The sequence below is a fragment of the Micropterus salmoides genome, unplaced genomic scaffold (genome assembly GCF_014851395.1).
Source record: "Micropterus salmoides isolate LMB-PRFRI ecotype aquatic unplaced genomic scaffold, ASM1485139v1 Ms_hic_scaffold_20, whole genome shotgun sequence".
Classification (NCBI taxonomy): Eukaryota; Metazoa; Chordata; class Actinopteri; order Centrarchiformes; family Centrarchidae; genus Micropterus; species Micropterus salmoides.
In genome coordinates this window covers 9,608,292-9,633,876 of record NW_024041151.1, presented here as the reverse complement: position 1 = coordinate 9,633,876, position 25,585 = coordinate 9,608,292, and the positions used below count along the sequence as shown (strand labels likewise).

General features: G+C 38.5%; 1 protein-coding gene across 8 annotated transcripts in view; it reads left to right on the top strand.

The window, feature by feature from the left end:
• Nucleotides 1–25,585, top strand: part of dab2ipb (DAB2 interacting protein b) — a 131,449-nt gene that overhangs the window by 27,437 nt on the left and 78,427 nt on the right. For 2 of the 8 annotated variants that reach the window (XM_038733371.1, XM_038733369.1), the window contains exon 1: nt 9,402–9,849. The exons of the other annotated variants lie outside the window; for them this stretch is intronic. In XM_038733371.1, coding sequence (XP_038589299.1) covers nt 9,726–9,849 — 124 coding nt within the window. In that variant the 5' untranslated portion in view covers nt 9,402–9,725. Of the gene's footprint in view, nt 1–9,401; nt 9,850–25,585 lie in introns of those variants that run through there. 8 annotated transcript variants of the gene reach the window in all.

The following is a 25,585-nucleotide window of genomic DNA, read 5'->3' as shown; positions in this document are numbered from 1 at the left end:
ACTCTCCCTGTCCTCTAATTTTTTCCCCCACGTTTACAGCCTGTTACAGATGTCTTCTAAGAAATAATCTGGATTAATTTTGGGCACAGTATTGCAGCACCTTATATAAACTCTACCAATTTGCTATTTTGACAAAGCTATGATACTAAGAGAACTCACAGTAGCATGCAGTTTTCAGTTCATTATCTTCAAAAGACAATTCAAATTATGGTACTGCTCAAGAGAGTTTTGTCTTGTTTTTGTTTTGTAGCCAAAAAACAACCTCAGCCTTGCGTTCACATGATTTGGCATACTGGAAAGTTTCAGAAAAGCCTGCTAACACAGTACAACACTAATTTCTGCTTTTATTCTTCCATCCCCCTCTCATAGCATATTGTTTGACCTGGGATTTAAAGCTGAATTGCACTGTAGATTAAATAAGAAGGGGATTACTATAAGGAGATGGACAGTGAATATCTGCGTAGAGCTTACACCCTATGTGTGTGTGTTTTTGCACACATGTGCACATATGAACATGTGTATAGGCTCATGCCCCGCAGCGGGATCAATGAAGTCTCAGTCTATCTGTGTTAGGTCGAGATGAGTGTGCTGATGTGAGTTTGTCTGTGGCCAGCCATGCATTCTATGATCCTTTCTCGTGTGTGTTGTTTTGCTGGTCCCAGTGTGTTTGCTTATTCTTTTGATCTATAGAGAATTTATTGGAACAGATTTCCCTGTGTAAGCTTAAATGTCAACAGCAGAATGTGGGGTATTCACACAGTAATCCTGACATTGTCTCTTTGATGAATGTTGCACATGGCCTCACAGTGTGTACTGTGTCACTTAGTGTGTGAGAGACAGAGTAAGTAATAGAATTTGTATAAAAAGTTAATAAGTCGGTCAACAAATAATTAATTGCCAAGGATTAATCAAGCCAAAATACCCAACATTCTTTGTTTCCAGTATTATAAATGTGATGTTTAGGCAATATCTTTGGATTTTGGAGTGATCAGACAAAAAAAAGCTATTGGAAGACTCTACTCTAAACTAGTTACTCTAGACTCTGGGAAGGGTGATGGGCATTTTCACAATTTTCTTACACAAAATGATTTATCAGTTAATCAAACAAAATACTGACAGGTTAATTAAGTATTAAATAAGTGTTAGCTGCATTTCTAGTTCGAATTTTATCTAGTGATGCGAACATATTTATACCTCTTTCTGTGTACACTTTACTATCCATATAATAATAATAAAATAACTGTATGTGAAATTTACTGAATTTAATTGAATGGTGACAGAGAAAAACTGGAGGAGACTTTGAGGACTTTGGGTCATAAAGAAGTCATTTCTTGCCTATTGCATTTAAACAATTCAGTCCCATGCTTTTACACACACGCACACTCTAACTATGAGCATTAGTTGACAATTTTCAGTGCTATATAAAATAGCTGGTACTCTGTAAACAGAAATGGTATATGCAGACCTCAAGCTCATAGGATCCTCTCGCTGGTCTGAGCTTCACTATTGTGTTGTGGGTCTCTGTGAGACCTATAAGATCTATAGCCCACCAATGGAGGAGGGTGAGAGATACACAGCCACAGGAGAGACCACAAGCTAAGCTGAAATCCACACAGCCAGACTGCAAATTAACACAATATGAAATAACACTATAGGCTATTAAATGATACTCAACTACAATTTAGCAAGGTGGTAGCATATTGTTAAGTAGCGTTTTTTCCGTTTATCCAAAACGTGCTCATGCAATTTATTTTCGTATTTTTAAAAAATGTTTTTTGCTTTTTTGACTTAATTGCAAATATAGTTGTTGATAATTGTTCTTTGTTTGCCACTTCCCAGAAGCGATGTTGGATGTGCAGTGTGAAGATATATGATAACACATAGCCTAGTTCTAAAGAAGATCTATTGAAATTGTTCGGTGTGAAGGACATTGTTCACATTACATTGTGTACATGTGAAACCCTTATTACAAATAATAATAATAATAACAGTTATAAGCTTTTTATAGACCGAAAGAAAGGGAGAGAAAGAGATATAAATAAATAAGTTAAAATGGATAAGTGTGAGTAATCAGGATCTCAGAAGTCGACTGCAGTAGCAGACAATTGTCATGTATTTGCCAGGTCACCTCCCAGAAATGGATGACAGCCTGCTTGTGAGCTCTGTTAGCTGTTAATGTCCTATTTACTGATTTTTTCTCTCTCTCTTTTGTGTCTGCTCATCTGTTGTTGAAGCGTACCCAACTGTCTGAACTGAGATTCAGAATAGTCGACATTTTATAATGAACATTTTGAAGAGAATGCTTTTCGATATTTATTACAGTATTGAATTCCCCTTTTTGGGTGCAATTGTGCCGTAGCATGTACAGTATTTAGTGACCTTGTAAAAGAGCCTGTGTCTCTGTTCGACTTCCCTTTTTTAAAAAAAATGGTAATTAAATAAATAAAAACGGTTTCAGATGACAATCCCATACATTGGTTAGGGTGGCAGAGGTTAGGACTGGGTGACATGGCCAAAAATGTTATCGCGACAAAAACATTTCATATCATTCCTGATCTATAATTATCACGATATACGTCAAATCATTATTTCTTTCAAGTTTAAAGGATGATTTTTGCTCCTAAATGAAAGTTAATTGTGGTTTTGAACTTTTCTTTCTGGTCAGAACAAACACTTGATTCCAAACAATGGATCACTTCACAAATCTGAGACAGTACATTCAGAACAATTGTGATAAAATCTATTTCAACAAATATGATCAGTAAATCTTTTTTCAGGGCCTTTTCCTCAACAAAATAACAATAAACCAAATACTTATTGATGATATATTGAACATTTATTATATTGTTATTGAGGAAATTTACAATGCGATAATTATCATTATTGTTTTATTGCCCAACCCTAGCAGAAGTAACATGCAGTTTTTAGATTACCCTGTCATACTGAAACCACGAATTCTCCAAAATCACTTGTTTTCCTATGATGATACAAATAATTTTACTATTATACTTGTGTTTGTGCATGCACAGAATGTCCTATATGAATAGAATTTGCTTGTGACTGAGCATGGTGGTGCATGACTGTGTGTGCCTTTGTGGCACATTTGATATTCAATTTGAAAACAACATTGCCAGGGGTCTTTCCCTGCTCGTCTGAAGCGGTTGCTTCATTAGTGAGCCCTCTCTCATCTCTTCCTCCCTCTCTCACTTCACATTTGTGCTCTTTATTTCTTTTAATCATGCGAGAAGAAAAAAGTCCAACCCCTCTCCTCCTCCTCCTCCTCCATCTTGGGTTTGTCTTTGTCCAACAGTGTCACACAGATTCCTCTGTTCTCTGTCTGCCTCAAGTCTTGTATAATGAGTTTGGCTTGGGACGGGAGTCAGGACATTCGGCAATTTGGCCTTTACTCTGGGGCCAAGAGGGAGCGGGAGGCATGAATAAGAGGAGGAAGAAAAGACAGCATGGATAGATGGCACCAGTCTGTCACTATAGCAGCAGAAGTATTATTAAACTTTGTGTTCAGAGAGAGATGTATTTTATGTCGGCAAACTTTGATGACTGATTCTCTAGATTTGGGAGTTGTGGATGTCTTGAAAAGTAACCCACACTGTACATACAGACACTGATAATAACCAAACATACACTTTTAGACATTAATATTTTACATCTTACTACAAATCAAAATTTCAGCAGTGCATCACTTCACCGTCACCTCTTCAGCTTCTGGTTGGATGTGGTTCGACTTAAAGTACAGTTTCATAGTAGACATAGAAGTGTAATAAGTCAGACACCAGAGTAGACCAATATGAAATTATGAGGATATTTTTTATTTTTTTATTTATTTCTTGGCCAGCAATTCTGTTTTTAAAGATATTCAATACATTTTTATTAAACCTTGGTTTTCTTGGTTTAAATGTTTCATCTTACTAACTGTATAAAAATCAGATTAAATTAAATTAAATTAAAATATATGTTAAGTGTCTTTGTATTTGTTAAATGTCATTTCAGTTAACCCAAGATTTCAGATGGGCTTTGCTCTTCTTACAGGCATCCCTTTTATCCACTCAAACACTCCACTTTCTTTGTGATTAAAAAGAATTGCTCGAGAACAGATGCGCTCCTCTTTTATCTATTGTTAGAGAGGGGTCGTTGGTTTCCATCTGTTTGTCCCTTCTCCACCAAATGGTTGTGGATTAATTCAGATTAGGAATTAATTGGACAGCAGTCATTTAGATGTTAACATGTCAGAGTGGGCAGCATGATGTATCAAAGTGGACCACAATAATATATCTGCCAAAGGCTAAAACCATGTGATTATCTGTTTTCTGACTTTCATACTGTGTTTCTGTACAACCAAACCAACCACAACAAGAAAACAGAATTGGAATAAATATTCTAGTGCAGTGTAGTCATTTTGTTTTTTTAAGGGACTTGCAACATGTTTCAATAAATGCTGGTTCTGTGGTATGGTGATCCACAGTCCTTCCCACTGTGCATGTTATGTGTCTGCATCTGTTAAAGCCATCTAGCAAGTTCAGAATGGTTTAAAGTGCCATGAGTTCCTTTACCATCAGTTGTACATTACAGTGTTCACCAGAAGGGGACAGTATTGATGCAGCTTTGATCTGCCATTTGACTCATTCCACAGCCCACTGTACACCTTGCAGATGTGTGTTCCACATAATCAAAGTCTGTTATTGCTTTATAAGACTCAGGTACATTAAGAATAGTATCTATATCTAGAGCTGAAACAGTCAATTGGTCAGCCAATAGAAAAACTATTTGCAAATATTTTCATACAAAGATGTCAAACATTTAGCAGTGACATTGCCATAGACGTATTGACATATACAGACTAAATGATTAATTGAAAAGTGAATTGCTCAATTAATCAATAATGAAAACAATCATTAGTTCATAAATGTTAAAATGTTCAGTTTTTGTTGAAACCGTTTTAGAGAGGCATTGATTTAACTGTATGGTCATTTTGGAGGCTGCAGTTTGTGGTGGCGTTTCTGTTATTTTGTCCACCCACTTTATATCAGTGAGGGTGAGCTAACAGAATCATCTCTCTGTATAATGCAATACTGCCCCACCCGTTCAGCTGTACAGTATCAGGATGAGAGAGAGAGAGAGAGAGAGAGAGAAAGAAAGAAAAACACTGCTCACTATCTTCTCTGTCTAAAATCTTTAAGTGTTTGTTGCTGTTTACACCAAAGCAGTAGCAACATTATTATTTATAATAAAGTCAAAGTGTCTTTTTAGAGGGTAAACTATTATCTCCAAGGGGACATTCAAGAAGCAGTAGCCATCAATTCTGGCTTATCCATTGCTCATAATCCATACCTATATGTTTTGTCATTTCTAGATGAACACGTTTTTGCCCAGACTCTCAATCCTTGAATCTTTATGGGTTCTTATCACATGCTGCTCTGCTCTGTTGTTCAAGTGCAGTCTAATCCCTCTGTGTAATAGCCAGTATGTGCCACTTTCTTTGTGAGACCCACCGTGTGGAGACAACAGAGTGAGCTGTGTTAAGAATCAATATATCTCTCTCTATCTTTTTGTTCGCTCTAAAAGTGGAATTAGTTCAATTTTCCCCTCAGCTGGATACTTCACCATTTCTAAGCAATGTTTGAGAGCTAAAAATGTTTTCATTTTTATTCACAGCAATATATTTCTAATCCTCAGAAGGCTTTTTGCTCTGCTATCTCAGTCAGTTGTTCATTGTGTTTTAATTTTGTCTGCTTGTGTGTATACGTGTACTTGTGTGTGTAACTGATGTTGAAATTTGTGGAAGAAACTAGAATGACCCTGAGCAGGTGTTAAAGGTGTATATACCGTGTAGGCGAGTATGTACTTTTCTTGCACCATTACCCTCAGTACAATATGCCAACCTACACACAGTAGGTGAAAAATGTCATTGTTAGTGATGGGTTACGTTTACTATGCATTGTTAAAGCTATACACACTGAACTCTTTAAAGTACCAGCACTCTTTCAAGTCAACCTTGGATACAAGGTTATACTCAGTTATACTAACTTGCACTTTTCTTTTTTTTTCTTGTTTGCTGCCATGTGCCATGTTCGACTCTTCCCTCAATTGGTGTCTTCAACAGGTAAGACATTTTTAATTTTACTTTTTGGGATTCTTTCTGGCCTCAAGGGGCAGAAAAATTCTTTCCTTCAATTTCCAAAAGATATTTTATTGTGTTTGGGAAACATAGAATCATTTAGGCCCATATGCTGAAGTACACCTTAACATTTGGGCTTTGTCATTAAGTCCTTGGTGTTTTGGTCATAACGAGGAACAGGAAGTAATTTCATCCCTTTGGCTGTACATTAGTTCACTTGCAAACATCACACTCAATGTTTGGATCCTGCTTGATGGTTCTGTACTCTGTTAGCACACATAATGGCTTGTGTTGATCAGTGCAGTTCAGAACAACAGTAAACTAAATGCATTCCTCTGAATATATTTATATTCAAGTCATTGTGTGTCTGTATCCGCCTGCAAGACTCCAAACCTTTTGCACTCTGCTCTAGTGGATTAACAATTCAGTATGCTGAGTGACTGGAAAGTGGTCTATTAAATAACTAGTGGAAATATCTGGTTTTGAAGTAATGCCAAAGTGTGTAAAGAAACTTGCACATCAGTATTATCTTTATTATATCCCAGTCAAGTATTCAAGTAGAAATGGCATTCAAGTTAAACAGCATTATATTAATCAAGACAAGGCTGCAAATTGAATATTTCTGTCAACAAAAACGCCAAAACCAACAATGTGTTAGTCGGTCTCAATACTGTCTGGGACAATCAGCCCTAAGCCCGTTGGTTTATACTGAAGATGAATGTAATTTCATATTTTACAAGAGCTAAATACATTCCTAAAACAGCTGGGCAGTGTAGTTTTTAGCAAATGTTACTCAAACAAAATTAAATGGTGCATTTGTTGTGTTTTCAGCGGGGGATCAATACACATGTGGTATTCCAAAATTAACACACTTGTATGTGTTTTTTTAATAGCATTTCTTGGACAACAATAGAGATCAGTAGAGGCCCAGACAATATGTATGTGTATATATATATATGCTATTGGCCAGAAGACTAACTAGCTTCAGTATTTTAATGTCTCCTCTTAGGTGTTACGTCCTTGTATAAAACATTTTGATGACGACTAAATTTGATTTGTAGCTTAATGATTCTCAATCTCAAAATAGGACTCATAAGAACAATTTGTTCTTATTCATGCTATTTAAAATTTGTAGAGTATTTGGCTTCCTCTAATGCTGCCAATTTTCACCATTACAGACCAGTTTTGGGAATACTTGATGACGCATGAGTTTACAACTAGCATTCACGTTAAAACAAAAACATGTGGTTTACTTTACCTTTTTGTTGGCCCTTTCGCTGCTCACTGGTGTCTTTGTTGTCGACCCAGAGGAGGCCAGCAGCAGCAAACAAATTCTGAATGACCCCGATTCTCTGGTCTGGCCGTCTATAGGCTCCTGCCCTGTCTAACAAGAACTCATTGTAGGCAGCTATTCCCACAGTGACTATTATGCAGGCAAGACAAATCAGTCTGCTTTGTAATTTAAAAAAAGTAGTCTGGCCTCACACGTGTCTCTTTTGTGTGCATGAATTGGAATTACTGTTAGCCATATGAGTTCAGTTGGAAACCTGATTTGTGTGTCTTTATGTGACATTACAGGCTAGATCTTAAAACCATGGCAGACTTTGTGTATATCACTGGTTTCTCCTTCAGAGTGAGGGAACATGTTAACAGTGTCTTCAGGGTGTTTCATGGGGCCTGCGGCAGCAGTTTGAAGCCTGTAGGCCTTTACATTCCCCCTGCCACACGGCACAAGGCTGTGACTCGCTCTTGGTTGATGTATACCTACTAATGGTCCTACTAAATACTCTCTGTGGGACCAGGGAAACTGTAAAGCCTATCTGAGAGACATATAGACACATACACACACTGTTGCATCCTGTGGTTGTGAATTTATGGGGTGAGGTAATGGCTCAACACAGCATGTAGCGCTATGGTCCCCACTGCTCTCACTAACAACAAGCGGCATCTCAGTGAACAATTGAGCAGCAATAGAGAATGAATGGTAATGCTGAGGGAGAGTCTGAGAGAGCAGGAGAGGAAGATGGATACAGTCATTTATCTTGGGACCGTGGGTGCTGTTGATACAAAAACCCTGAGAGGCAAGTGAGAGAAAAAATCTGGTGATCCATTTTTTTAAGTCTTATCTAAATAGTTTTCTCCCCTGTGTTTAAGACTTAAGAACAGGTAAAAAAAAAAAAAAAAAAAAGGTTTTCTAAGTAGCTTTTTTTTTTATCTGTGAAAAAGGTTTTGAAGGTTCGTATTTTATTTACTGTTTCTGGATGGTTTTGTTTGAAATGCGCTTTTTTTTTCCTCAAGCAGCTGTGACCATGCCTGTTTGTGACCGTTTGGTACTTATTTGTTAGTGTATCTGCTTTTTTATTTTGGCATGTCTTTGTGGTCATCATTGTTTTTTTCTGTACTTTCCAAAAGTGACTTTTCAGTTGCAGTATGGTCAGTTCTGTGACTTCTGCCTTGAAGTCTCTGTCTGTAATGCTCTTTTGTATCTCTGTTCAAAGGTCTAAATTGCAATATGAAATTGCTCATACTAAGACTTGGTCCTCTATGTGTGCACACATACATTTATCCTTGCAATGGATCATTTGTGTCATAATGTCTAGTTGTGGACTATGGTCCATCTGCCTGACCCTCTCCTTCAGAGCACACTCCAATTGGCTGTTAGACACTCTTAACTGCCTATTTACATCTGCTTCTGATAGGCTTTCACTCGCTGCCATGCCTCTCTTGCCTAGGGAGGCAAATTAAAGTGGTTGCGTTGTAAAACCAGGAACATCACTAAGACTGGATCAGGAGTCCCTAACAGTGGGTGGTGACATATTTTCTTTTTAAGTCAGACTTGTTTACTCCACCAGATGCTGTCTTATCTGTGAGTCTGACAGATTAGCTTGGTTGATGGAGGGAATCAAAACATTCTGTAATCTGATAGCTGCCTTGTTAACTCCATTCCACTGAAACACTTATCTACGCATGTTTTCTATGCAGCCCAAACTTTTGTCCTGTTGTTCTCAACTACATAGCATAATCTCTCTCACAGAGTTGAAGATATTGGTTTTGGATGCATCTAACGGTGTTAAAAGAGAGTCCTTTACTGCTTTATGAAACAGAGGCACTAAGTTTCTGTCTACAAAATTCCTTTAGTGTACTGGCACTGGGAACAGGAACAGCTTTCCTGTCATTCAGGATACACACTCACACAGTATGCCGGACATCATGCCTCTGGGATCTGGCTGTGGGAAACATTGAGGGGGAGTGTTCAAAGGTGGAGCAGAAGTCTGAGCTTGTGAAAGAACACAAGCATTGAACAGGAGTAGATATTTGATGGTTTGATCGTCTCTTTCTCCAGTTGTGTTGGATGGGAACTGGTTTCACAATGAAGTAGACTTGATCAGGGCATATTCCATGAGGACTTAAATTAAATAGAAGTGAGTGTCTTCAAGAGGATTATTAGTTTATTTATTTATTTTTTTTAAAGAGTTGCACTCCATGAGAACTTTGCCGGGATTTTCTCTGCACTGATACCAGATTCAAGAGGACTGTTCAGTGCTTCTGAGATACCTTGTTGTTGGTGGGCTTCCGAGTGGAAACAAGTACTATGGCTGGGGTCACTAGGAAGGGATCTGGGAGACCCTCATACTACTACAGATTCCTGGGCAAGTCCCGCCTGCAGCGCCAGCGAAGCCGGTCCCGCAGCCGCACCAGGTTGTCTACAAGCAGGGGTAATAAATACTGCCACTATAAAAAAGAGTTTACTGTGCAGTTTTAGCCTTGTATACCACAAGAATCAAGTGAAATCTAGTAACTTTGTTTCTATAACATAATGTAGCTGTAGCTGTAGCTGATGAAACTCAGAAGAGACACTGTAGTTCACTACAAGCCCATAATCATTTTCAACAGGATCTGTGTGTCTGATTCTCATTAGCAAGTGCATATTTCTAGTGTTGATTGGGGTTTTTAAAAAATATTTCTATTTGCATGTGTAGACTGCACTCAAATGAAAATGAAATCAACATGAGGAGATGCAATTTGTTTTTCTGTGGTATTGTTCATATGAGAGCTAATTTTACAGTAATATTATTTTTAGAACCCAGTACAACACTCTACTATTGTGTTATTGTTTTTGCTCGTGTGTGTTTGTGTGTGTATCCACGAGAAACAAAGTGAGATGGCAGTTTGGCGTCACTATTCACAAGGTGATGCTACTCTCAAATTACACCGCCAACACTTGACAGCTCTCAGCTCTGTGTGAACTTGCTGGGTTCTACCCTGTTCAGGTGCTTTGCCTGCAAATATTTCTGTTGTTAGCAAACAAGAAACAATTTAAGCCACGTAATTATTTTTTTGCACAGCATAATTTCTTTTTTTTGGTAGTCCATGTCCTCGAGCACGTTTCTTCACTTGCGGCTTTTCTGCCTCTCCGTACTCCAGTACTTACAGCTGGAGGCACTGTGTTTGAACTGCAAGGTTATAGTGATAAGTCTGCCCCCAAGGCTTAGCTCAGACTACTTGAATTTAGAGAAAAATAGTATCTCTGAATTCTTCAGCCTATGGATTTTTTTTCTAAGTGAACTGCTCTAACTTGCCAACCAAGATATTAAGTATAGAAGGCCGTATATCTGCTGTGGATATGATGCAAACTTTCTAGAAACAAATAGCTTGGTTTAGCTGAAACTGAAGCTTGCTTGTATTATTCTGAAAAGAACCTTGCATTATCAGTAACTGTAGTTTGTCTTCTATTGTATTGGGACAGACAAAGCCAGACAGCAGTGACAACAGTGTGTGTAGGTGCCCGGTTTATACGGTGTCTTCACTTTGTTTCTCCAGTTGATGAAAGAGGTGCTTTGAAGTCTCCCCTCTGTATCACAGTCCTCAAAAGATCACAAATGCACACATGCATTTGAGCATATGCACAAAGACACACACGCAAAACACACTCTGCCTTGATCTATGTGGCTAAGTGCAAGCTCCCCTCACAAAAACTTTTACACACTACACATTAAGGCAGTGACACACAGACAGTGTGAGGAGAGGTTTTTCCAGATGAAGCAAAAGACCAGTAGCAGCTGTCAGAAGTGATACACACTTTTTGTAGCTATAGTAATAAAATTAAAAGTTGTGGTTGTTCTTCGTATGTCCCTAAACTGGTAACTGTGTGTGTAATTGTGTATCAGTGCATTCTAGAAACTAAAATGTGGGTCCCTACATTGGATGGTCATTTGACCTATCCTCATGACAATATTATAATTGAATCAATAGTCAGCAAGTGATTTTTGAAGCTGCATAGAATGCTAATGCAGCTTTCAGAGGATTCACGTCAGGGCATTATTATTATATTAAAATCATATTATATAAAAAATTATAGACAGAGAGTGATCATCCAACTATGCGGTTCTTCTCAGCTGTACAGAGATATAATAGCATCTTTCAAGTCATTGTTTTGTTTTTTAGGGGCGCCTGTGGCTCAGGAGTTAAAGTGGGTCATCCACTTATCATATATTATGTGTGTGACTGGCTGAATGTGACATGTATTATGAACTGCTTTGAGTAGTTGGAAGACTAGAAAGACACTATACAAGTACAGTGGTGGACAAAGTTAGCAATTAGTGACTGAACATAGAACAACGTTTAGCAGAACGAGAAAGATATTTTTCTCCATAGTTAGTGGAGACCAACAGAGCTAAAAGTAGAGATTTACATTGGCCGGAAACAGGGCTCCAAATTAATGCTAATGTTGCTCCAGATTAGCTAAAATGTGTAAATAGGCAACATGTTCATCTTCATCTTCATAAGTTGATAATATGTTAGTGTAGTGTACACAACGTGTTCCTGCTGCCCTCAAGTGGCAAAAAAAATCTGCTTTTGCAGGTCATGCACATGCTAATATTAAAATCAAATTAGAAACCTGGTTATACTTAAGTATTGCTAAGAAATTTGCTTTCTCCAGGGATAATCGAGATCTCCTAATCCTCTTACCTGATTATGGAAACCAGGGGCCTGTACTATGAAGCAAGTTATTCAGCCTACCCAATATATCTTTCGGTTTGTAGCTTCACTAACCCAAACTTCATAAAGCAACAAAATGAAAAATCCATTCATACCATAAAAAGGTGTTTGAATAGTGGTCGACTTTATGCCCTCCACAGCTTCAGTTCCAACACTGAAAACTCCCCACATTACCAGCACCCAAATAGCAAAAGGCTGGGCACTCCATGACCCATCTATATAATGCGAGAAAGAAATGCAACCTAAAGTATAATAACCAAATTCATATCAAACTTGACTACCAAACTACATGCTCATAACATTTAGCTTAACATGACAAGAAAAATGAAACCGTTTCTGGATATGCAAAACAGAGTTGGGAGCAAATCATCTTCAGCAGTTGATCAAACAGTCTGCGAGATCTTCTATGAATAGTGATGCCATTTCCCAAGAGAATTGATCGGTCAGTACATAACAAACTGCTCCGGAGCAGTTGAGCCATTCAGCACAAGTTATCATGGAGATGTACCCCAGTAAGAAGTGAAACCGCTGTTGTAAGACTGAAAACCCAGGGTTACCTCGCTAGCCTCAATCCCTGTTTGGTAGAACAGGACCCATGTTTCTTGTTTATGTGAGACTGATGAAATCTGGTAAATGTAGCCCTGCAGCTATTATTTTAGTAATCGAATATTCTACAGATCATTGCACTGTAATGTTACAACCCATACCTGAGTACTAATCAGTGAAAGAACAATAACAACAAACGCACAGTTATACAATTACAACTAAGAATTGTGCCTTACCTTTGCCAGTCTTCATCTCAACTAGCAATCATGATTTACGTTAAATGCTAACGTTAATGTCACTGTTAGCTTGTTTTGGGTCTGCTCCATGGGCTCGATGCGTAGACTGAATGCTTTCTGCTCAGATGCTTGAAGCATTGCTGTCATACTGTTGTCATAGGCTAGTTCCGCTTTACAGTAGATACACTGTGCAGATCTGTTGTTTTCTTTTAGCTTGAAATGAACCCATACTTTGGACACTTTTTGTCTTCTTGTCTGGCCTGTCTCTTCTTTGTCCCTCGCTATTTTCTCTCTCTTCCTCCTTTTTGCAGTCCACGCCATCAGATCACGTTGTCTTTTCCACAGCATAAGCGCATTGTGCAGCAGTAACAATCATCCGCACGGAACAGTGCACTGCATATAGATTTATTTATGGATTAAACAAAGCTATTTAGTTATCGCTTCAGCCATATTTAAATGCACTGAATGTTGCAAATCAGGCAGGGCTGCTTTATGGGTCTAGTTATTTTTACAGGATTTCTGCAACAATATGAAGTACTTTGATCTTGGTATCTCTCTGGTATGTTCAATTTCAAAAAATGTACTATATCTCTAAAACAAGACTATTGCTATGTAGAATTGCATAAACAGTGAGATTATATTCATGTTGAGAGGAGAAACCTTTCTCGAGTAAACAGTTCTATGTGCCTGAAGCTTCAGCAGATGATGTGATATTGCTGAAATGTGTCTCATTCGAGAAACCCAGTAGCACAGACCAAAAATTGTATTTTTGCTCACACCACAGCTATGAACAGCTATGTGAGTTTATCTTGAGGAAGTTACTGTAGCCCCTCTTGATGTATATACACTGTCACTGGAACAGATCAGGTGGCAGATGCATGAGCTCATGTGTTATTGTTTTCTCAGTATGCATCATTATCTGTGAATGGAAAATCTTTTATCCGTTCGGTTCACCCTCACATCACTCTGGATCTGTTTCCCCTTGTTTCGCTGGGGTTGGTGACACTTCCAGAATGACTCTGTCATCTCACAGAGAGTGGTAGAGAAAGAGAGAACGTTATTGTCTGGTCTGACTTGTTATGCTACTGTGTTTTGAAACTCTTGATGCAATCAAACTCTTTGTTCAGAATTGTCCTGTCTCTTTTTGATCTACATTGGCAGAATCTTTGTATAACACATAACGGCTTTAAATTGCGAAGGACTTTCCACAGAAAAGTTGCCTTAGTTCTAGTAAAGTTTTCTATCTCCTCACAGAGACATTTTGGTGGAAAAATTAGGTCTCTGAAAAAGTGGAGGTTTTAAGTTTCTTACGTCTTATTTCTTGCCTCATATTGGGCAGATTCCTTACTTGGATGAGTTGAGCTGTTATTGCTCGCCATGGTATTGTTTTGTTTGGTATCAGACAGACTGCCATCAAGGTTTGGGTTTTTTCCTCCCCTAGGTGTATCGCTCAAACCTGCCGGTTGTTCCCTGGCAGGAATAACCTGCCCTTCTTCTTTTCTTTCCATTGATCCCACTCTATTCCCGCTGACCAGTGTTTACACTTAAAAGCAGGCAACACCTCACCTAAACACCAGCTGCCAGCTGTGTTACAAATGCGTAAACGTGCACACGCACACACACGTGGACACTTTTCTTATTATGCTTTAAAAGACATCCATATATTACATTCATTCCCTTTCTTTCATTTCATATCTCAGTCATTTTTGAAACTTTAAACTTAACCATAGTTTTAACTCTCACCTAACCATAAAGTGATCTTGAAACTCAAGCTAAACAAAAATTTTTGTAATTCTTAATGGAATAGTTTTGTGAAATATGCTTATTGGCTTTCTTGCCAAGAGTTAGATGAGAAGATTATTACCACTCCCACATCTGTCTGTTCAGTCTGAAGCTACAGCCAGCAGTCGGTTAGCTTATCTTAGCCTAAAGATAGGAGACGGGGAAACAGCAAGCAAGGCTATGTCCAAAGGGAACATTATCCCTCTACCAGAACCTCTTAAACTCACAAATTAACACAATGTCTTGTTTGTTTAATCATTACCAAAACCAAAATATAAAAACAACAGTTATTACACTTTTTGGGGTCCCACTGGTTGTCTAGGAAACTCACAATGACAACAAGACTTTGTACAGATTAAACAAACGAGACATAACTTATTAATTAGTGAGATTTAGAGGTGCTGTTGAGCACCTTTTGTTACCTTCGACAGAGCCAGGCTAGCTCTTTCCCCATCTTTCCGGTCTTTATGCTAACCTTAGCTAATCATCTCCTGGCTCAAGCTTCAAAATTTGGAACAGACAGACATGCGAGTGCTATCAATTCTTCAAGAAAGCATATTTCCCAAAATGTCCGACTATTCCTTTAAAATACTTTGCTGCTTAAACATTTCTTACTTGAATAAGACATCAAAATGAAATGTTGGAGGATGAGGTTAGCAGCTGCAGTTGAGAAGGCAGGTTTAAGTCTTTGAACAATAGCTGCAGTCTCTTAAAACAAGGAAGAACCTAAGAAAACAAGAAAAGAGAAAATGTGCAGGAATAGGAAGGAAAAACTGAAAGAAACATCTGCAGAGGAAGTTCAGCGATAGGAACCAGAGAAATACAGTTACATAACAAACATGTCTAACAATAGAGTCCAACAGTAGTTATAATAGCTCCACAGCAATATATCCAAAGAGGTAAGCTTTAGAAAGTAAGTGCCTGAAACTGGTTTTCCTACATCATCCTGCCCTTTAAATACACACGTTGTCGGTTCTGACTGCTCTGTGACTGTTCCAGTGAGAGCATACCCAACCAACCATACACAGCAGTAACAGAAGCAACATAGCAACAGCGTGAAACCATGAAATATCACACCAGTAATATATATTATATGATGTTAGAATATATTAATACAAAGAGTACAGTCTAGACCTGTTCTATATGAAAAGTGCAATGAGATAACTTCTATTATTAATTGCTACTATATAAATAACATTTAACTGAATTAAAGAAATAGTTGCTGCCAGCAGCTTGCAACAAAGTGTTTGAACTACTCAATAACAACAACTCAATAATGCATTATCACTGACAGTTATTGCACATAATCAAATTCTCAATGGGTCATTACCAAGAAACAGTTTTGATCTGTGCTACTGCGTCGTGCTTAGTATTTGTCAGGCTGTTTATGATGTAGCCAGATTTCCATGTGAGTATGTGTGTCTGCTGGTGGGAATTGAGGACGGAAATAAGGCTGATAGATGGGAAACATGTCCAGAACAACACAGACGAGCATAATGACTCAATTTCCGTTAAGCAAGTCATATTTACAGGTAAACACAGGAAGGCTGGAAACAATTCTGTGTTAATGATTTGTGCCTCAAAGTGTCAATTTACTACAATGGACAGAAAAACTGAGATTTAGAGCAAAGTAGTTCAGACCTAAAATTCCCAGCAGGTGGAATCACTTTCCCTGCTTTCTCTAAAACAGATTAGCCCTTTTATCTGTTTTTGCAGTTTGTGCCTGAGCATCCTTGCTGAGAATATGGTCACGTTTCAGTACAACAAAGGCTTGACTAATCAACATAGGCATTCTTTGATCATTTTTGCTGTAATTTTCAGCACAGTCAGGCCAAGCGACAGGAGAATATATGAGATAAAAGTGTAGAAAATAACATAGATAACCGAGTAAAAGTATTTCCCATCTATTTATATTATATGTTATGGGAAGAGGAAGTGAAAATGTAATCAATTTGCCTCCAAGATCATATAATGGGAAGCATGAGACATGACAGAGGGCAGGGACAGTTAATACGGAGAAGTGAAGTGAAACCGCCGGAACTCTTCATATCATCTCAATGTTTAACCCAGGATTACTTTCTGATCTTTGTTTCATCTCTGGAGCCTGTCCCCCTGTCTACCCTTCTTTTCCCTCAGCCTGGTGAATCATGGAGATGGGCCAGAAGACGCAATGCTTCTGAGCATCCAAAAGAGTCCAGTAACGGGGACAGGTGCAGGCTAATCCCCCTTAATCCATAAATATCAACTCAGATTACAAACCAGAGCCAGGGAATGGTTTTGGAGAAATAGCTGTAGAAGTACAGAAGATCATTGCCATCGCTCACCCTTAATTGAGCCTGTCAGCATACACCAGACAGTATGTGCAAGTAAGCATAGTTATTTTCACATGTACTTACTGTATATATGTGAGAGGACAGCCAAGTTGAAAATGTGTGTGGTTATGACACTGTTTTTCTCTGTCGCATGTTTAGATTGTTTGTTACAAAAATATTTGAAAGCCCTCCAGCTCATATTTTGGTTGGAATTCCAGGGTCTGGATATAATACAACCTCTATATACATGAAAACATGAGGAATAAAAACAAATCCTGCACAAATAGATCTGAAGAAATGCATCCACAGCCCTTCAAAAACTGATCCATAAGATCAGATCTTAATAATCATGCAGAAGTGATACACTTAACTACAACTACAACCAATGAAGTGGGCCTGTCATTCTAAGTTTGCCTTGGGTAATCTGTAATATTTGAGGGGAAAATATTTCAAAGAGCTGTCATATGTCATTTTCCAAAACGTTATCAACTGGCACCAAGTCTATGCGGGGTGTTTGCTTCATATCTGTGCGTCTGCTAGTGGATGTTATTGAAGTAAGTTGGATCTCAGTCGGCAGTCGCAGGAATGTTGCTGCCGTGTCGCCCTCTGCACAAACACAAACTTCCTCCTTCTGCACCCCGCTCTTCTCCTCCTCCTCTACCACCACCACCACCCCTCTCCTCTGCCTTCACTTAACACACTGCAGACAAAGGCATGCATGTGCCAAACTAAACATGAAGCAGAGCCCTTAGCTCTGTTTATCGCTTGAACATGGCCGAATATAGAGTTCTTATGTTTGTGGAAAAAAATCCATCTTAAGTCAGCTGTAGGGTGCAGTGCTGCTTGATGCTCCCATTATCTGTACTTCTCATTAGGTAACTGTGTTCCACAAATTTGAGGTGTTAATACTGAATTCTGTTTTAAATTGAGACTGCTGTGATCTTTGTATTATCAGCCAACAGTCTGCAACTTTTGATAAGGGCTCAATGTCAACAGAAAGTTAAGTGACTGTTGACTGTATCTGCACTAGTAGTTGTTCTGGCTTGAAATTATTCTCTTTTACTCCCTCATATCCACAGAGTTGCTCCAAGGAGACGGAGCAGCCCCTCTTTATCACCCCATCATCTCTACACTGAGTAAATACCGCATCTCAGAGGTCAAAAGTCCAGCACTGTCCTCACAGTTCAGTGTGAACCCATTAAAGTCTCCGTTTAAACACAAGGAAACACTCTCTTTGCCCTCCCTCTTATTTGCTGTCTCTCTCATGCACCAACACGTGTTTTTAGACTAAGCCATAAAGCTTGACAATTCAAAGCTGTGCCTGTAATACAGTATGTGTCTGGGTGGGCCTCCTCTGTGACCTCCATTACATGGTTCACTGGCCAGCTGGGAGTCAGATATACCACTATTGAGAACCGCCTTCTGACAAAAATAAATAAAAAAATATTTTCTTTCTGCCCTTTGATTGACATTAATTCACAGTTTGTATTCCAGAGACAGACGATGCTTTCTTGCAGCGCTATCGCCCAGTCAAGACAAGTTCTAGTTGTCTTGAATTTGAGGTGGAAAACAGAAAAGAAGTGTATTTGTGAGGGAGGGAGGATGAGAGGTGAACCAAGAGAAGAGAGTCCTCCAGGTAGAGAGAACACAGTAAACACAGCTTGACAGCCTGTGATTTTTTGCTGCACATTTCACTGGCCCACAGAGGATGTATGTGTGTATCTATATGCGTGTGTGTGTGTGAGTTTAAATTCTCTTCTTCTTTTCCCTCCTGTCATAATACAAGAAATCTGCTTTCCCCTTGGAGGGTATTTTTCAGCCTTTAGTGTGTAGACTTCTTGAAATGCAGACGGCTGCCGCTATTGACAACAGGATCCTGCACTCAAACTATCTGTTCATTAGCTTGGTGAGCACAGGTTGGATAATTGTTCAGCCTTGGTCAAATACACTTGTGAAAGTGGCTATAAAAATATTTTAATATTGGATGAAGTGACTACATGTGTATGAAAATCAACTCGGCAGTATTTTAACAGATTGGTATCAGCTTTATTTTAAAATCTGATAGTTTGTACTGTTTTGTACTCTACTGTGTTAAGTCTACCTCAGCCTGCTTGAGCCAGCCTCTAGAGTGTAAGCGTTCCACCGCATATGTTAGTGAGAATTTGATTGTGTGAATATGGAAAATAATTTTGGAGCACTGATAAACGCGGAACCTTGGCAAAATAGCTTAGCTTGTTTCTGCTGCCCCTGAGTGCAGTTTAACCTTCCCTGCGGAGTTTCTCATATTGCAATGGAGGAATGTTTTGATGAGTGGGTCCCTCTTTGTTTGTTATCTTGCTCTCATTCACACACAGGATACATGCTATTCCATTGATTGACAGTTTGTGGCTGTAATGTGCCAAGAAATGTGGCATCATATCCAGAAACCCAGGGAAGAAGAAGACTGACAGCTAGCAAACTTCATATTCATATTGAATTCATTAAATCAACCACTCAAATGTTGTATTTTTGGTGAATTGAAATAGAATTTTACCATTACAAGAAAACTCCACTGGGTACTTGTTTATTGTGATTAAAACTAAAATGTATAACCTTTTAGCCAGTACACCCAGCCAGCAATGTTTTGTGTCTCATTAGCTTGTTATGTTGAAATAAGGTTTCAGTCAGATTTTACACAGCATTCACTACACATAAACAGCAGTATATATAAATAGTAAAGTAAATGTAAGTAAAGTAAGTAAATGTAAATAAGAAAAATGTATTTTACATTTAACAGATGAAATATCTTTTCAGTGGTGTAGATGGACATTTGTAAAAAAAAACAAACAAAATACAATACAATACAATAAAATATTGAGAATTGATTACTTGTGTAACACCAGCAGTACAGACTGTTATAAATAATAAATGTTCTTTTCAATTTTCTATAATTTGTAGGCAGATTAAACACACTGTGCAACAACAGCTTGCTTACACCAACCTTTGCGAATTTCCTCTTTCATCACAGAGGCACTTAACACAGCCAGCTCCTTAAGCGAGAAAAGATCATAAAACACACATCACTCCAGGCAAAAGAACCTGTGTTTAGAAAGTCAACTGTTCAGGAGAGCACTTTGGCACAGCCACACCAAAAATAAGTTGTTATGCAAAATATCCATCACCCTTCCTGTTTTTCACCTTAGATCAGTGCTTCTCAAACTTAGGCAACTCCATATTTCCGTATAAGGAAAGGAAGATTAGCTGGCACTGGTCACTGGATGGAGCATGCCTAGTTAGGATAAACTAAGGAAACATCTAGTCTGACCTATATAACTGAATGTTAACGGAAGGAAGGAAGGAAGCAAAGAAGGAAGGAAGATAGCTTTAAATCAGCGCCAGCTTAAAGGCATAGTCTAACCTTTAGAGAAATTTGCTTAATCTCTTTAAATAAGAGTATCAGTACCACTTTTATATCTGTACACTATGAAGCTATAGAGACAGCAGATAAGATTAGCATTTTTTCAAGTTACAAGATTGACATGCGTCTTCCACTGCTTGCCGTTCAACTAGGGGTGGGCATTACGGCCAAAATATTCTATCACAGTATATGTAAATGTATATCACAATAAGAGTATCCATACCATATCATACTTCATCAGAATTGATCATTTCCTTCTTATATTTGGAACTCCTGCTCCGTATTTACAATTTCACTCTCCACCTCCATGTTTTCTTGTGACTTCTGCTGCGGTTGGAAAACCATCTTAGAAAACCGCCTGCCATCTGTATCTTCATATTTAGCTTACAGACATAGTATCAATCTTCTCATGTAGGCTCACGCTCAGCAAGAGAGCAATTGTGGTGTCCGAACGATAATGCTGCGATGATGTGTTGAGAAGAAATCCGCTTGACACTGTTCTTGGTTATAAAAGTTTATTACATCAAAGAATTCAGCATCAATTACAAGCTCTGCAGCAGCTTGGAGAGTGACCCAGCCCGATGACCACTCTGTCTCTCTGTACATCGAACACAGCTTATATAGGACATGTTTAGGTCTCTGCTAAAAACCATATAAGGGCACAGTGCTGTAAAATAAGTGTAACCATCTATTAGACACCACAGAAGGGTACAGTCCCTTCATACACACTAATCTCTTTATACACACTAATCTCTTTATACCTAATTTCTACTTCCCCTAACACTGCACCCATCAATCATTACTTCCCCATAAGGGTTCACTGTCCCTCTCACCAGCTGCAGAGCATTATGTTAAACTGTAATGGCCGGATACACGTAATGGCCAGATGCACATATGTTATACACCACACAATTATTTTCCCAAAAAGTTGAAGTGATTCCTTTAAGAGTCGGACATTGATTTTGTTTAACGCCCACAAAAGAGATACATTCACTCAAAGGCTGGACTGACCCTATCTCTGTTGGCCAGACCATGGCACACATAGGAAATGCAGGTGACTGTCATCTAGTCTATGCTGCTTTAGGCCCCCCCAGGGCTCTCACTGGTATTTTCGGGCTCCCAATAACCAACTGTTAGGAGGCCTGGATGTGAGTGGAATCAAGACAGATAAATGGCTCTATTTGTGGGTAGATGATGGAGGATGGAGGGAGAGGTGGAGGTAGTGGTATGTGTTTTGGGGAAATGTGGAAGGATAAAGGATAAAAGGAAGAGAGGTGCAATGAGGAGGTAACAACAGATGAGAATTTGATTTGACTTGCTGTAGGAGATGAAGAAGGGATGGTTTGTGTAGGAGATCTACAATGATCTTGATAAGAGAGAGAAGATGGAGGATAAGGATAAATAGAAAATGATATACAGGGAATATATTGGAAAGAAGGTCAACATAAAACAGTAGATGGTCTTCAGGCCTCCAACAGGTGTAGTTCAAAGATATCTCACCTTTTGACACAACAGCTGTTGTCTCTGTGACCCTTTGATTGACCTTACAAATGGAGCCTTGCATGCTAGATGCTCCCAAACACACCCTCATACATCTCAGATACCAAAATATATTAACTGTTCAACAGACCCCTCTAAACAGCAAGTGTTTAACAGTCTGAAACCAGCTACCACATGCAGTACAAAACAGCTCTTTGATGATTTACTTGGAATCTGGGTTTTAATTGAAGTTTTATTGAGCGCGAGTGTCTGTTTACTGTTCGCTCTTGGTTAGGGGGTTAGAGTCAGGCACAGGAGCCAGTAATAACAAGGGGAAATTTCCATGCATTTGTAGAGATACATTACACGCAGATGGTGAAAACATGTGGTAGCACGTACTGCAATTTCACACAGCAATTAGTTCACAACTAAATGATGTGTGTTTGTGTGTGTGAGCGTTCCACGAAGCGCTTGTAGCAGCCAGCTGTGTACAAGTGGGGAGATTTCCGTTAAGAAATTAAGAAGACTAGGAGGGGAAATCCAGTGAAGTTGAGCACAGAAAATATTTGTAAAAGCAAAAATTCACACAGCTGACTTAATTAAGTCAATGTCATGATTTCCTTATCAGCCTTATTTGCTCATGAATGATTTTCAGATTCTAAAGGATTAAATACACTTGTTGTCATGGCAACAGATATTTCAATGCCATCATTGTTTGTTACAATAATGAATTGAGACAGACAAGTCATTTTTGATTTTTGTTTCTGAAATGTGCTTTTAGCGTATCAGTATATCATGTTGCGCCATGATAATGGATATAGCAGGTTCTTAAGTTAACCTCACGCGTTCCCTTTCTATTGCATTTTGAGTATTTCCAGATGGCCCTTGCAATATTTTATCCAGAGCTGCCACTCAATGAGACTTAGTTACACAGATGAAGAGTCAGATGTTAGGAAAACTCCACTAGACAGTCATACAAACATCAGTAATATATCCCGAGACACTGATGATCTCATTCATTCTTATGCATGAAGCACCAGGATGGGACAGGAGCAGCTTCGTCACCCTAATACAAATGCAGAAACTTTAAGTAATACATAATACATGTGGTCACAGCCTTTAGAACTTACAGCCACAGATGTCGACTCTAGATGTAGAGACTTGGACTTGAGTCTCAAAAAGTTTGACTTGACACTTGATTTGGATTTGACTGCTGTGACAATAAAAAATTTGACTTAACAATAAAAGTATTTGAGCCTTAAGTTTTAACTAGTAAACTTAAATACAACCTCAGCAGGGTATGGCTTGCATAACCATGCATATTTTATTGTTGGGCTTCTGCATTAAAATGACTTAACACAGCTTTGAAGATGTCAGGATTTAGAGACGTAAAAGTCTTGCATTTTGACCTAACGTGTAATTTGCTTATGAAGACTTGACTAACTTGACTCCATATTTCTCACCTCTGGAACAGAAAAAAACAAGACAGGTGTATTATGTCTCTGTGACACAGAGATTAAGCTTGTTTGAAATCAAATCCTCCCCACCTCCTCAGAACAGTAGATGACTGCTCAGAGGATCCAGATGGTTCTGGTTTTCAATTATAGAGATTTTATATAGCAACAGAGGATGTCTGCTCTGTGTCAAAGCATGTTGTGTTTGTCTGTTGTTTGTTGTTGCGGACTGTGTTTATGTTAATGTTAGGCTGAGAATTATGTGGGTTGGAATGTGAGCCAGTGCTCTGCTTGCTATTCCTCCATTTGTTCTTTAATAACAGTGTGCGCTAATTCAGTCAACCAGCCTGCTAAGCAGCTAATTTAACACTGCTCAGCTTGACAAACTAATAAGAAGGATGCTGCAGACAAACACAATGTATTCCAAGTGTGTTCTGTTCTGTGTTTGGCTTATTAGAGAGGCTTTATATGCAAATATCATAGTGATCATATTAGGCACAAACACTTTTGGCACAACATTTGGTCCATCCAAGTTTTGGTAATATCATTGTATTGTTTGATCTCATCCCACATTGTTCATTTAGCTGAAGCCAGTATTTAAATCAAAATATGCTAATTCATTCCATTGTTTAGTTACATATTCATGAGTAAAATTTAAAAAAAATTACACAAAAATCAAATCAAAAGTTGTGTACTGTAATGTCTTATATATTTACCAGATCTTATCCCATTTTGATTTTACAGATTAGTTTCAAGTATTAAATTAAGAAAACAGTTAGAGAAAAGAGAAAGTATTACATCCCAAAAAATCCTGATTTGCGTACCAGATCTGGAGATGATTAGATCAGCTCAGTGGGGAGTTCCCAATAAAATGGGGAACGCTTCTAATACATATTACAACTTCTATAGTGGTTTGTGTGTGTGTGTGTGTGTGTGTGTGTGTGAGAGAGAGAGAGAGAGAGGATTTGCTTCATAATGTAGTTTCATCCTTATTAGAGTCACACTGCCACGCACACTTAACACTAATTTCATCAGTTTCCAATCTTGCAGACAGTCAAACATCTCATTTAAATAATCTTACACTGAATGATCCCATTTGTTTCAAAAGATTATATCAGTATATCTGACCTAGCTATACCCATTTTCTGTTTTAGGCTTGTTTTTGCATTTACTTTTCAGCATGTATCAAAGATAAAATCTGCCTTGGCTGTAAAAACTTGACTGGAAATTTGGCTGTAAATAGTTGCTAAACTGTGACTTGATAGAATGTCTTGTACTTAAAGTTGTGTCTGCAACTTATTCACAGAACCTTGTGGTCTCCTTTCCATTAATCATTTGGGCTTGTATAAGTTCACCAACCACCTGCGTACATATGAGCTAGCAGTTAGCAGTAATGGCTAGAATTCACACAACTCACATTCTTCATGTCCAGATACGCTGTGTCCACCACGCACAGTCGTCGACTCCAGAACTCTTACACAGCTCTTTAATACTGATCTGATACTGTGCCGTACAGTGTGTGTAGAGGCTGAGAGAAAGAATGAGACAGACACATACAAGATAAACACCCACAAGATAAAAAGATAACAGATAGAGATAAGTTCAGTGAACAGGGAAAGAATGGGGAAATCAGGAATGGAAAGCGAGAGCCTTTCACTCCCTGAATGGATTCATTATTACATTCATGGAGGAATTAGTAATATAATATAGTCCAGTGTTAAGATGATGTACCCACAAACACTTGTTTTTTCATTCTCTCATACAACATGCCTTTGATCTGTAGTGCACATGTTGAGGGCTAATGTTTGGGTTTGTCATGGTTAAATATGTTTCACTTATATCAAAACTTTCATTTGCAGCAGCCTTTTTGAATTAAACCCACGTCACTCCAGTCTTGAGTCCGAGCCAGTTTGGCACCCCAAATTCCACACCCTTATTCCAAACACACTGCCAGTGTTAAAGACAGTGTAGAGACAGGTTAGTTGAGTTCACAATTCGCTTAGCTTAGTATTAAAACTATGTGCTGAGGAATTATAGAGCTTTAGGTTTTTTTTTATTGTAATTTTTTTCTTTGGAGAGAGCCAAGCTAGCTGTCCCCCCATGCTTGCAGTCTTTACACTAAGCTAAATTAAGCTAAGCTAAAGATCTCCTGGTTTTAGCTCCATAGTTTACGGACAGAAATAGGAGTCGTACCAATCTTCTCATCTAACCCAGGGCAAGAAGGCAACGTAATTGCATTTCCCAAA